The following is a 12,834-nucleotide window of genomic DNA, read 5'->3' on the forward strand; positions in this document are numbered from 1 at the left end:
AGAATTTTGTTTTACACAGCAATGTGGAATGCGAGCACAAGGACAGAGGCAGCCTTGTTTTATGGAATAGGGGAGGATGGCTCTGAATGAGCACTGCTTTTCAAGTCATCTGTGTCATACTTACAAACTCAGTTGGCCCAGCAGATTGGCAATTTTTCAAGACTGGCTTTAGGATGCAGCTCCCAGCTGTTACTTTGGGTCCCATCGGACTAAGATAACAGGAGAAATTTGAGAATTATCCGTACAAGGGACAATGAGTTTGCTGGAAGCTCTTGCAGCTGACCAGGGCATGTTACCACTTCATTGGGAAGAAGGAGGTGGGGGGTTCCCTTAGACACAGCTACAAACTACTTGATGTAAAGCCAATGTGGCTCTAAAAAAACTTCCCCCCATTTGAATAGTAAATTGCAATGTTTAGGACTCTGGCTAATTGAAAAGTACGCCCTGATCCAGATAGATGAGCTCCTGCACCCCAGTTCCTGACAATGAAAATTGGAACTTAGAAAATGCTTTTTTGCTCTGCATATGCATTCATTATCCTAAAATATTGCTCTGTATCTGGCTGTGGCATCTCCAACCCTTTACACTTAATGGCACTGGATTGCAGTATTATGTATGGTTTGGTTATAATCGTTTGAGAGTTACAAATCCTGAAAAGGTTGAAGCAGCAGCAAGCCTGAGATGACCCATTTTATTTGTTTAAAGACATAGTTGCAACCTCCAAATTTATTGGGATAAATCCAGTTGCAGTCGATGTTCACAGCGCATTGCAGTTGTTGTAAAGTGGAGGGAGCACAAAAGAAAGTGGATATTGAGTATTTTTATGCAGTCAACTGATTCAGAGTAATTGTGCTGAAATTTGAATGGCCTAATTTAATCAGCCTGTAAATACCATCTAATTCAGCATCTTGAAATAAATTGGAATCATCAGATAATTTGGTAAGAGGCCCTTATCTAATCTGTAGTACTTGGGTTATCTGTATTTCAACAAGTTTTTCTCTCCTAAACAGCTGAACTATTGATATCTCTGTTGCTTTATACTTTGGGTGTCAGATGTGGCTCAGTACCATTCTCACCTCTGAGTTAGAAGGTTGTGGGTTCAAGTCCCATATTCAGTGACTTGAGCTCCACAGCGTCTATGGTAGAGAATTCCATAGGTTCACCACCCTCTGAGTGAAGAAGTTTCTCCTCATCTCAGTCCTAAATGGTCTACCATGTATCCTGAGATTGTGACCCCTTGTCCTGGACCCCCCCAGGCAGAAGAAACACCATCCCTGCACCCAGTTTGTCTAGCGATGTCAAAATTTTAGATGTTTCAATGAGATCTCCTCTCATTTTTCTAAACTGCAGTGAATACAGGCCTATTCGGCCCAATCTGTCCTCATATGACAGTCCTTCTATCCTAGGAATCAGTCTGGTGAACCTTCGCTGCACTCCCTCTATGGCAAGTATATCCTTTCTTAGGTAAGGAGACCAAAACTGCGTACAATACTCCGGGTGTGGTCTCACCAAGGCCCTGTACTGCTGCAGTAAGACACCCTTGCTCCTGTACTCAAGTCCTATCACAATGAAGGCCAACAAACTATTTGCCTCCTGAACTGCTTGCTGCACCTGCATGCTTGCTTTCAGTGATTGGTGTACAAGGACACCCAGGTCCCTTTGTACATCAACATTTCCCAATCTATCAAAATTTAAGTAATGCTCTGCAATTCTGTTTTTCCTAGCAAAATGGGTAACTTTAAACTTATCCACATTATACTGCATCTGCCAAGTATTTGCCCACTCGCTCAACCTATCTAAATCACCTTGAAGCCTCTTAATGTCCTCCTCACCACTCACATTCCCACCAAGTTTCATGTTGTCAGCAAACTTGGAAAGATTACACTTGGCTTCCTCGTCCAAATCATTGATGTATATTGTGACTAGCTGGGGCTCAAGTACTAATCCCTGTGGTACCTCACCAGTAACTGCCTGGCACTCCGAAAAAGACTCATTTATTCCTGTTCTTTGTTTCCTGACTGCTAACCAATTCTCAGCCCATGCCAATATATTACCACTAATCCCATGAGCTTTCATTTTACATGCTAACCTCCTATTTGGAACTTTATCAAAAGCTTTCTGAAAATCCAAATACACCACATCCATCGGTTCTCCCTCATCTATTCTGCTAGTTACACCATCAAAAAACTCCAGTACGTTTTTCAAACATGATTTCCCTTTCATAAATCCATGTTGACTTTGTCTAATCCTGTTGATATTTTCTAAGTGTCCTTTATAATAGACTCCAGCATCTTCCCTATACTCATGTTGGGCTCACCGGTCTGTAATTCACTGTTTTCTTCCTCTCTCCCTTTTTTAAATAGTGGGGTTACATTTTCCAATCGGGACTGTTCCAGAATCTACATAGCTTTGGAAGATGACAGCCAACGCATCCACCATTTCCATGGCTGCCACCTTTAGTATCCTGAGATATAGATTATGGGCCCTGGGGATTTATCGGCTTTCAGTCCCATTAATTTCTCCAGCACTATTGTTTTAGTAATACTAATTTCCTCTCTCTCCTCGCTGGACTATGGTTTCCTAGTAAGGGGTTATCACGATTCACCCATGAAGAAAACTAAAGTTTATTTAATGCTTTCATTCTTTGATTTCTATTGAAAGTTTGACTGAGGGATAATTTGTCTTCACTAATCTTTCTTTCCATTCATAGCACAAAAAGATTGAAAAGCTTCTGTATGATGCAAGTTTACTTTCATATCTGATTTCCCCTCAATCAATCTTGGCAATCCTTTACTATTCTAAATGAGATCGTAAGTTGTTTTTGCAACTTATATGCTCCTTTGGATCTCAGAATAATTTAAAGTAAATGGAAGGATTTCCAGCTGATCATTAGAATATGACAAGGGAACTCTCTTTCTATTGCTGGGCGTTATCATGCTGTCGCTTGATGTAGCTTTGTGCGGGGCAATGCCAGCCTCTGTCAAATGGTGCCTACCTTGCACACATGGGCAGCTTTCAAGAATCTACCACCCGCAACCTATATGATATAAATGCCTTGCTAGTGAACACCCAAGAATACGTGATGGATTTAATTGGAAGCTCAAAACACATGAGGGACAAAAACCACTTATCAAAAGCAAAAAAACAGTTGCTGGAACTGAAACAGAAATAAAAATTGAACACGGCAGTTTCTGATTGAGGTGGGGAGGAGGTTGGTGTGAAGGTAAGTACCGGCTTAGATGTTAGCAAAAGTTAGATGCTGCCATTATAAAATTCAATGCAAGCATTTATGTTAGCTTCCCCAAATCTGTCTTAAAAAAAGATCGTGCATCCGTCAGTGACAATTGGGCAACCATCAGCTTTGGAGACTTTTTTCGGCTGCTCAGTTTATTTCCATGGTTGGATTGCGTTATGCATAAAACCCAAAAACAAGAGTCAAGAAAAATAAGAGTCATGTTTTTATTGTACAGAGAAAAGATTAATTTTGGAACTCTCTTCCTCAAAAGGCAGTGGAAGCAGGGTCTTTGAATATTTTTAAGGCAGAGCTAGATAGATTCTCGATAAACAAGGGGGTGAAAGGTTACCAGGGAAGACAGGAATGTGGAGTGGAGGCTACAATCACATCAGCCATGATCTTAATGAATGGTAGAGCAGGCTTGAAGGGCTGAGTGGCCTACTCCTAATTCATATGTTCACGTTATACTACACTTATTGATTTCAAATAATTATTTTAATGAAAAACATCGTCGTACTCTAAATAAACCAGTATGGTATAGCTACACCATGGTTATAGACAATGCCTTGATTTGAGAACCAGGTTTTACGGTAGCAACCATTATTATTTCTAATATAACTGAGACGATGTATTCCGATTGTACTATTAGTTTTTTTATTAAACATGACAATCAGCATAGAAAATTGTCTTCACTCTATGCACCTTAAATTAGTGTGTTTTAGAGATGATTTTGACAAAATTATAGTAAAATTAAAATCCCATTTATCACAAGATTTGTTATTAATAGCAGACTTTCAGTTTTATATGTAAATTTTTTTTTTCAAAGTGGAAACATGCAGCTTTGCATTATTAATAGTCATTTGATTGTACAGAACTTGAGTATCACTGAAAAAAAAAGATGTTGAAACTTTTCATCTTGCATTCATCAGGACACTCACAAGAATACCAAATGTAAAGGGAACAACAGTTTATACTTCATGAGAAGAGAGTGCTGTTTGGTTGGCAAGTGGACTCTGGTAGAGGCGTTGCCATGGAGAATGCACCAGTTAACTGATGACTGATAGTTAACTGTCTGGCTTTGTTAAGTTCGAACCAGGCAGATTGACTCTGGTTAAGGCATTGCCCCAGGGAATGAATCAGAGCATGGCTATCGGCTTTTTGTCTGCAAAGAGCAGGCCCTGTGTATTCATATTTGCAGCTTCTGGTGCACGCAAATGTGCTACATTGCGAGCCCAACTGATGATCTTAAATTGGTTGTCAGCGTAATCCTTAGAACACACGGGATTAATTTAATCTGGTTCATCATTTTAACATTTTTTTTAACATGCGTATACATAATTCATGCAGATGGACGCACAAAATGTGAATGTGCATATACTGGAGATATGAAGAAAAAAACCCAATATGCAATAAAAGGTCAAATGCAAATTCAGAGTTGGGTCTCTTTAATTTTGATTTTTTTTTCCTATGATACAAAAACTCAATGTATGTCCTTTATATGCAAATTATTATTCTACTAGAGACACTTGACAACTTGTCATGTATTGAATAAGAAATGCCAATTTTTATCGGCTCCGAATAATTTTGATTTTGGGCAACCTTTTCAAAACAGGCTCTTCAGGTAAAAATGTTACTGACCCCTGCCTTTTTATAACAGATCTTGTGATAACTGGATTTTTGTTTTCCCTAATTTTGTCAGTAAAGTCCTCTTTAAAACACATGACGCATAGAGTCAAGACAATATTCCATACCGTTTCTTGTAATAAAAATAGTTTCTTGAGACACAGAATGACTGTTCTGGTTTGAAACCCATCTCCTCCTGTTTGTAGATATTATGGGGAATGTCAATGACCACTGTATCTCAAAGATATTTGGCAACCTTCATATATGAAGTCTTGCTTATAACCCGCATTCTTTGTGAGCATCTCATTTGTTTTGGCTGAGTGGAGCTATTACTAGTGTTTATGTTCAACCAGAGCCTCCCCTCACCTAACTTTATCTTATCCTGTCATCATATTCTATTTCTTTCCCCTTGTATTTATCAGGGGATAAATGCATTTATACTGTGACCTCAACCAACCTATGTGATAGCACATTCCATGTTCTAACCACTAAGTAAAGAAGTTGCTGCTGAATTTCTCATTAGGGGTATCAGTGACTACCTCGTATTTGTGGCCCTAGTTTTGCACTCTCCACAAGTGAAAACATCATGTATCCCATGAAATTTTAAATGATTTTTAAAGCCTCTGTCAAGTCGCCTCCTCAGTCCTCTCCTTTCTGAAGAAACGATCCCATGTTCAGTCTTTTCTGATAGATTTACTTCCTGTCACACTTCAGAAGCCACAATTTGGATGGTACAACTTTAATCTGTCCTCTCACTCATCCTGAGCAATGCCACAGGTGACCTGCAAGTGGGCATTGAGACTTTGAGGTTCTGATGTAATCACTATAAGTATGTTTAATGTGAATTGATGCTTGGCTAATTAATTAATCCGCAAATGTCTGTACGAAGTGGATGACCCAAATAGAATGTTTTAAACACGGTTTCAATTAAATGCTTCACTACAATAAGGAATGGTAAATTAGTTTCATTTTTGTTTTTCAGAATTTTGTTTTACACAGCCAATGTGAATGCGAAGCACCCATGAGGACAGAGGCAGTTCACTTGTTTTCATGGCGATAGGGAGATGGATGGCTATCAGATCTGAAGACAGCAATGCTTTTCAATGACCATCTTTGATCATACTTACAGACTCAGTATTGCCCACCAGGTTGGCGCATTTAACGCGAGAGCTCTGGACTTCCTTCGATCAGCAGTGAGCAGCTGCCTGCTATGGAATCTGGTCGGACAAGCAGAGACCGAGAGAAGGAGAAAGGGGAAGAAACGCGGCGAACTAACAAGCAGACAACGCGGAGTCCCCATGGCACTCGCCCCGGCTCGAACCAGTCGTCTGGGGTGCTCATGGTTGGACCAAACTTCAGGGTTGGCAAGAAGATTGGATGTGGAAACTTTGGGGAACTTCGATTAGGTAAGTGCAGCCCCCTCAAGCATATTTATTTATTTTCCTGGCCCAGATGTGACTCTAGGACATAAAACTACCCCAAATTTGCAAATGTTAGTAAATTGATCAACTTCAGCTTTACAACTAACTTTCTGATAGCTAATTAGAAAAGTACTATCCAGGATCCAAATATGCTGCCATCTCTGTCATTGGACAGCGGCTAGCCTGGACTGTTTCCTTAACAGGAACTTCAAACACTTGATGAATGCCAATGTTTGCCTAAGAATTTTCTTTTGTGTCCCATTATGATTCATTGTTGAGAAAAAATTTCCACTCTGATTTGCTTTACCCTTTTCATAATTTTTTTGTGATACGCAACTTCTAGTACTAAAGGGCAGAAGGGGGTTGGAAGTGTCAGTGATCCCCCTTGGAAGTGTGCAAGACTGATCTAGGTGAAATGTTCCATTGTAAGTTCCTACAGCCCCTTAATGTGCTTCATTTGTCCTCTGCTGTACGCCTCTCCTTTATCCCAACAAGGGGATTGGAGGCTTTAGCTACCTTGGCCCTATTCACTGAAGCTTCTGTCTCAACCTTTCCACCTACGTAAAACACTTTTTTCAAAACCCATTTCTAAGATTAAGCTCTTGGTCAACTTTTACTGATCTGTTCCTAGCTTGCTATCCAGTTGAGTGCAATTTTTGGTCAAGTTCCTTTTACCCTTTGTCCAAAGGGAGCATTCAAACACACATTCACAACCATTATTAGTTTCTTGGTTTTGGTGTCAACTGTGGCTCAGTGGGAAGACTCTCTCTCTTGTCTGCGTCAGAAGGCTTTGAGTTCACTCTAGGATCACCCTTCATTTTCCTTCCTCTACCTAGCCAATCTAATCCAAGCATCAATGTTGATAATTATTTATCTCTCAACCCTGGAAGCGACTTCCATGACCTATGTTCTAAATCTCCTGTATTTAATTCTATATCTGTGGCTCATTGTTCTTGACCTCTTGACCACCTTTGACTGAGAGGCTCAACTGGTAACCAGGTCTCATAGAAACATAGGAAATAGGAGCAGGAGTACGTCATTCAGTCCTTTGAGCCCGCTCTGCCATTCAATATGATCATGGCTGACCCTCTATCTCAATGCCATACTCCTACGCTCTCCCCATACCCCTTGACACCTTTAGAGTCCAGAAAGCTACCTATTTCCTTCTTAAATATATTCAGTGACTTGAGCTCCACAGCGTCTATGGTAGAGAATTCCATAGGTTCACCACCATCGAATCTGCTCCACCATTCAATCATAGCTGATAAGTTTCTCAACCCCATTCTCCCGCCTTTGCCCCATAACCTTTGATCCCCTTACCAATCAAGCACCTATCTATAAGACCATAAGACATAGGAGCAGAAATTAGGCCATTTGGCCCATCGACAAAATGGTTTAAGACAAGGCTCTTGGAACATCAACACCAGCATAAACATGTGGGGCTGAATGGCCTGTTTCTATGCCGTAAATCAATGCAGTTCTGGAGGCATTGCTATGGAATATAGTTCCTAGGTGCATTATCCATGGCAACATCTCAACCAATCAGAGCCAGCTTTCCAACCAATCAACACCCTTTTCTCATGCAGTATAAATTGTTGCTTCCTTTGAAATTTGGTATTCTTGCATCTGTCCTGATGAGTGCAAGACGAAAAGCTTCAACAGCTTGCCTCTTTTTCAGAATTATAGAATGGTTACAGCACACAAGGAGGCCATTCAGCCCATTGAGTCTGTACTAGATTTCTGCAAGAGCAATTTAGCTAATTCCATTCCCAGTAGTCTTGCAATCCTTTTCTCTTCAGGTGCTTCTTTTACCTTTTGAAAGCCATTACTATATCTGCCTCCACAACAGACTCGGGCAGTACATTCCAGATTGCAGTCACTTGTTTTGTAAAAAAAAATGTCTTTAGTTCTTTTGCCAGTCACTTAGAAATTAAGTAGAAGGAGGAGGCAAGAGAAGCAGTTGTTACTGAATCTTCCACTTTATGTAGCCCACAGAAATTACTGAAGCCTCAAATAAGCTTCCTTCCTGATCTCTTCCCCTAGTTGTGCCCTACTAATTGTCATGTGGTAGCAGCTGTAATGTTATGTGGGCTGTGGGGGTGTGATGAGCTGTAAGGTTTATTTATGCATACGTAGTTGAATTACAGTTAAATGGTGTGCCAGTCACCGCATGGGGTTTATATTGATTTCAGAAAACTGACTGTGTGCTATATTTATTTACATCCTCTGTAGTTTTACTCTCTCTCTCTCTCTCCCCCTCCCCCCCAAAAAAAAATGAACATTCAGATGAATTAGCTGTTGACCACCATTAACCATGGCCACCACCTCTCTGCTGGGCAAGTGTATAGTGCTGCCTGGGTGGGCCAGTGTCAGTACTTTGATCAGTAAAGTACAATGCAGAATCCTTCTTCCAGCTGCAAATGTTTGGCATCTTTGAAGTACCATAACCTTCACACAGGCTGCGTTTATAGAGGGCAACATCTGACACAGGCAGTAGGACGCCTTTGTTCAGTGATTGTAGCCTTTAATTTTAAGAGAGCTTTCCAGTTGCACCATGAAAACTCTCTGCACTCTGAGAGGCAGTAAAGTTTCTGCTGGGATTTTTCCGAAGGCCTGTGGGAAGTCCTTTGGATTCAGCAGAGCTTCACAAAAACACTCCGGGCGAAAATTTAAAAGTCAATAAATATGTAGCAGCTGATCTTTTAATGGACTGTGTATTTATCCATTGACTCATGAGCGGGGGTGTCTGTGCATGACAGAACAATAACTTGTAATTATGCAGCATCTCTAACACAGAGAAAACGCCCCAAAGCGCTTCACAGAGGTGCGAGGAAAACAGAGCCAAAAAAGAAGGGATGGGGAGGGGTTACCCAAAAGGCCTGTAACTATATATATGTGCCCCTCCTGTTTACACTCTCGATACAAGTTAATGGAACATTTTTCTAATTGTGTTACACTCCCTTGGTTTCCCCATCTGGTACTTTCAGAAAGCATGTCATGGGCACAGCAGGTTCCAGGAGTTTTACTGACAAAACAAACACCCCTAGCATTGCTGGGAGCAGCTTGTAATTTGTTGCACAGAAGCAATGGATCAAATATGCATGTTTGAGTTTTTTTTTGGGTTATAATATTATTGTTGAAATACATGTCACTCATAGGGTGATGTGAATAAGTCCCAGTTTTCCACTTGTGCACATGCTGCTGTGTTTTACCTTATATTCGGTTGCATGAGCCAGCTAGAGTCGGGAGTATAACGAGAGTTCAGAATATTTACTAAACTTCCAGTGGCAGAAGACCTTCTGACTGTCTTCAAAGCTTTTTGGCAGCATGAATTGAAAGGATAGGTTCAGGCCCCACCGGAACTCTTTTGTATAAATCATTGGTGACTACTTCTTGCCTTTTAGTTGATCCAAAAATAATATCTCTATTTAGTCACTAATGTCGTGACAATTAGTTTGGAGGAGTTGCTGAGAGAGTTAGTTGTGGTTTAGTCTAGGGTCCCTTCCCCAATATCTAGCTTCATCCATCGGTACATGTTAAAAGTTATCACAGGATGTAATGAGATGTACTGTTCTTTGGAAGATGCAAGGGTTTTAGTCATGATTTACCCTGTGCTGTGCCTGATTTGGGAATGTTGATGTAAGAAATTAGAAAATGTCTGTTCTTTGGTTAACACAGTGTACCCAAGAAAGCAACGCTATAATTAGGGATATATTGATTGTTGCTCATCAGGCTTTACGACAAGAGTGTATGGTTCTTTGTTTTATACATTGCTTCAGAAACTACTGTGCTCCACATCTCTCACTCTCACTCATGCACACACACCTACGCACACACACCCCTACCCCTACGGCGCGCACACACACCCCTGTTTGGAGACCCTCCTTTCGTCGGCTGGCTGTCTTAACGCTCAGTGACTCGTTGAATAGCTGCAAGAAACATGGCTTTCTAATTGTGTCCAATGTTACTACTAGTGCGTTGCATTAACTTGTGAATCAGCTTTTCAGGCCCCAAACTTGCCTGTGCCCAGCTCTTTGCCTATCCTGCATGACTGTTATATAACTAGATCTTTGTTGTTTTGGTATTCTGCCAAATGCTATATCCTGGACTTCTGTTGCAACTGTTGAATTGATCAGCCCTTCCAAAAAGGGTAATGTGGAGTTGTTTCTGTTTTCCACCTGGCAAGGTTCCTCTGCCTTCCCATCACCCTGAGCGTCTATGAAAGTTCATTTGCCTGAAGCATTTTCTGAACTAATCTTAAGCAGCAAGCTGCTCTCTAATGTCTGTTACTCGCCTGCCACAAGCAGTTTCAGCCTGAATCTTGAATTAAGGTAATAGTTTCTTTTCATAGAATGTCTATTTACCTAGAATTTACAGTGCAGGAACTGGCCATTCGGCCCCCCAGGTCTTTCTGGTGGGTTAGACTTCACAAGCCTCCTCTAATCCTCTGTCTGCCTTTGGTTCCTTTTTCTCTTGTGCTTATCTAACTTCCTCTTTAAATGCCTCTATGCTATTTGCCTCAACTCGCTCACTGTAGTAGCAAACTTCATATTCTTACTACAAACTCTGCAAGGAGAGCTTTTACTGCCCCGTTTGACATTTCTGGAAGTGCTATCTACGGGTTGAATCCTTCTTTCTTTCATGGGATGTGGGCATCGCTGGCAAGGCCAGCATTTGTTGCGCGTCCCAAATCGCCCATGAACTGAGTGGCTTGCTAGACCATTTCAGAGAAAGTTAAGAGTCAATGACATCGCTGTGGCTCTGGAGTCACATGTAGGCCAGACCAGGTAAGGATGGCAGATTTCCTCCCCTAAAGGACATTAGCGAATCAAATGGGTTTTATGGTCACCAAAGACTGAGACTAGCTTTACATTCTAGATTTATTAATTGAATTTAAATTCCACCAGCTGCCGAGGTGGGATCTGAACCCAGAGCATTAGCCTGGGCCTCGAGATGACTAATCCAGGGACATTGCCACTATGCCACCACCTCCCCATCTTGGTGACAACTTTACAATAACATTAAAACCGTTCCCCACTCACATTGCCTCCCAGGGTCTGTTACGCTTGTTTATAGCTGACCACTAGAGTTTTGCTCTGGCGGTTGTTGATTGCAGACCTCCCCTCTTATCTAGTTGTTCCAATATACCCCAACAGTTGAGAAGACATTTCCTCAGCACTGAAACCTCTTCAGTAGTTTGCTGATGCTGTTTACAGGAGCTATTAGCACACTGCAATACTCCAGTCACCAACTGTTATTAACAACAGTGATCAATGTGACTGAAAACAAGCCCTGACCCATAACTTCCTGCAAGCATGGGAGAGAAGTATCTTGAAACCCAGCGTGTCTAAAGATGCATTATGCAAACACGTTCCCTTTTTAGCTAAATGTAAATGTGAGGAATCTGATATTAAAACACAGCTTGACACCATCCAGAAGAAAGCAGCCCACTTGATTAGCACCCTATTCACTACCTGAAGCACTCACTCCCTCCGCACTGATGCACAGTGGCAGCGAGTGTGTATCATCTACATGTTGCACCACAAAAACTTGCCGAGACTCTTTTGACAGCCTTTTCCAAACCTGTGACCCCTACCACCGAGAAGAACCAAGGGCAGCAAGCATCTGGGAACACCACCACCTACAAGTTCCCTTCCAATTTATACACCAACCCTGACTTCACTGTCACTGGATCAAATACCTGGAATTCTCTCCCTTGCAGCACTGTGGGTGCACGTACAGGGGCTTTAGTGATTCAGAAGGTGGCTCACAGCCAACTGTTCAAAGGAAATTTGGGATAAGCAATAAATGCTGGCCTTGCCAGTGATGCTCACATCCCATGAATGAATGAATGATAAATGCTGGAAATGCACAAAAGGCTCATCACATCTGTAACGAGAAATGCACAATATTTTACCCTTCAATGAGAATTCTATTCCTTTTCAGATAGGTTTTAGGACCAAGGAACAGGATATGGATCATTCAGCCCGTTGAGCCTGTACCATCATTCAATTAGATTGTAGCTGATCTGTATCTTAACTCCACCTACACAGCTTGGTCCTGTAACCTTTAATATCGCTGCCTAACAAAAACCGATCAATCTCAGTTTTAAAATTTTCAGTTGACCCTCCAGCCTCAATGTCTCCTTGAGGGAGAGTGTTCCAGATTTACATGTGCGTGCGTGTGTGTGTTCAAGCCTATATTATTATGGGAGGGGGAGGGGGCGAGCAATTTACTGTACTAGAGCCAGTTAAAATGATAAGTTGGGGAATTAAGCAGTATACAATAGTCTGATAGTTATGAAGCAAGTAGTTCCGTGGTTGTGTTCAAGTCCCCCACGCAAAGGCTCGTGGAAATTTGAAACTCCCCTTCAAAAAACTGTTGAGGCTGAGGGTTAATTGGACATTTCAAAACCGAGGGAGAGTTCTGTTAGGGTATTAAGGGTTATAAAACCAAGGCTGGGTCCATTAAAACCCTATGTTGTGATTTGTCTTGGCTATTTATGTTTGTGTGTAGATTCCGAATCCCCTCACATACCTGTATTCAATGGTTCTC

The 12,834-nt window shown here is 41.4% G+C and overlaps 1 protein-coding gene across 4 annotated transcripts in view; it reads left to right on the forward strand.

Moving 5' to 3' along the window:
• LOC121271993 (casein kinase I-like) overlaps nucleotides 1-12,834 on the forward strand; it is a 212,200-nt gene that overhangs the window by 38,691 nt on the left and 160,675 nt on the right. For all 4 annotated transcript variants that reach the window (XM_041178281.1, XM_041178280.1, XM_041178283.1 and 1 more), the window contains one exon: nucleotides 5,841-6,264. In XM_041178281.1, the coding sequence (XP_041034215.1) occupies nucleotides 6,069-6,264 (196 nt within the window). In that variant the 5' untranslated portion in view covers nucleotides 5,841-6,068. The remainder of the gene's footprint in view (nucleotides 1-5,840; nucleotides 6,265-12,834) is intronic.

The sequence above is a fragment of the Carcharodon carcharias genome, chromosome 32 (assembly GCF_017639515.1).
Source record: "Carcharodon carcharias isolate sCarCar2 chromosome 32, sCarCar2.pri, whole genome shotgun sequence".
Classification (NCBI taxonomy): domain Eukaryota; kingdom Metazoa; phylum Chordata; class Chondrichthyes; order Lamniformes; family Lamnidae; genus Carcharodon; species Carcharodon carcharias.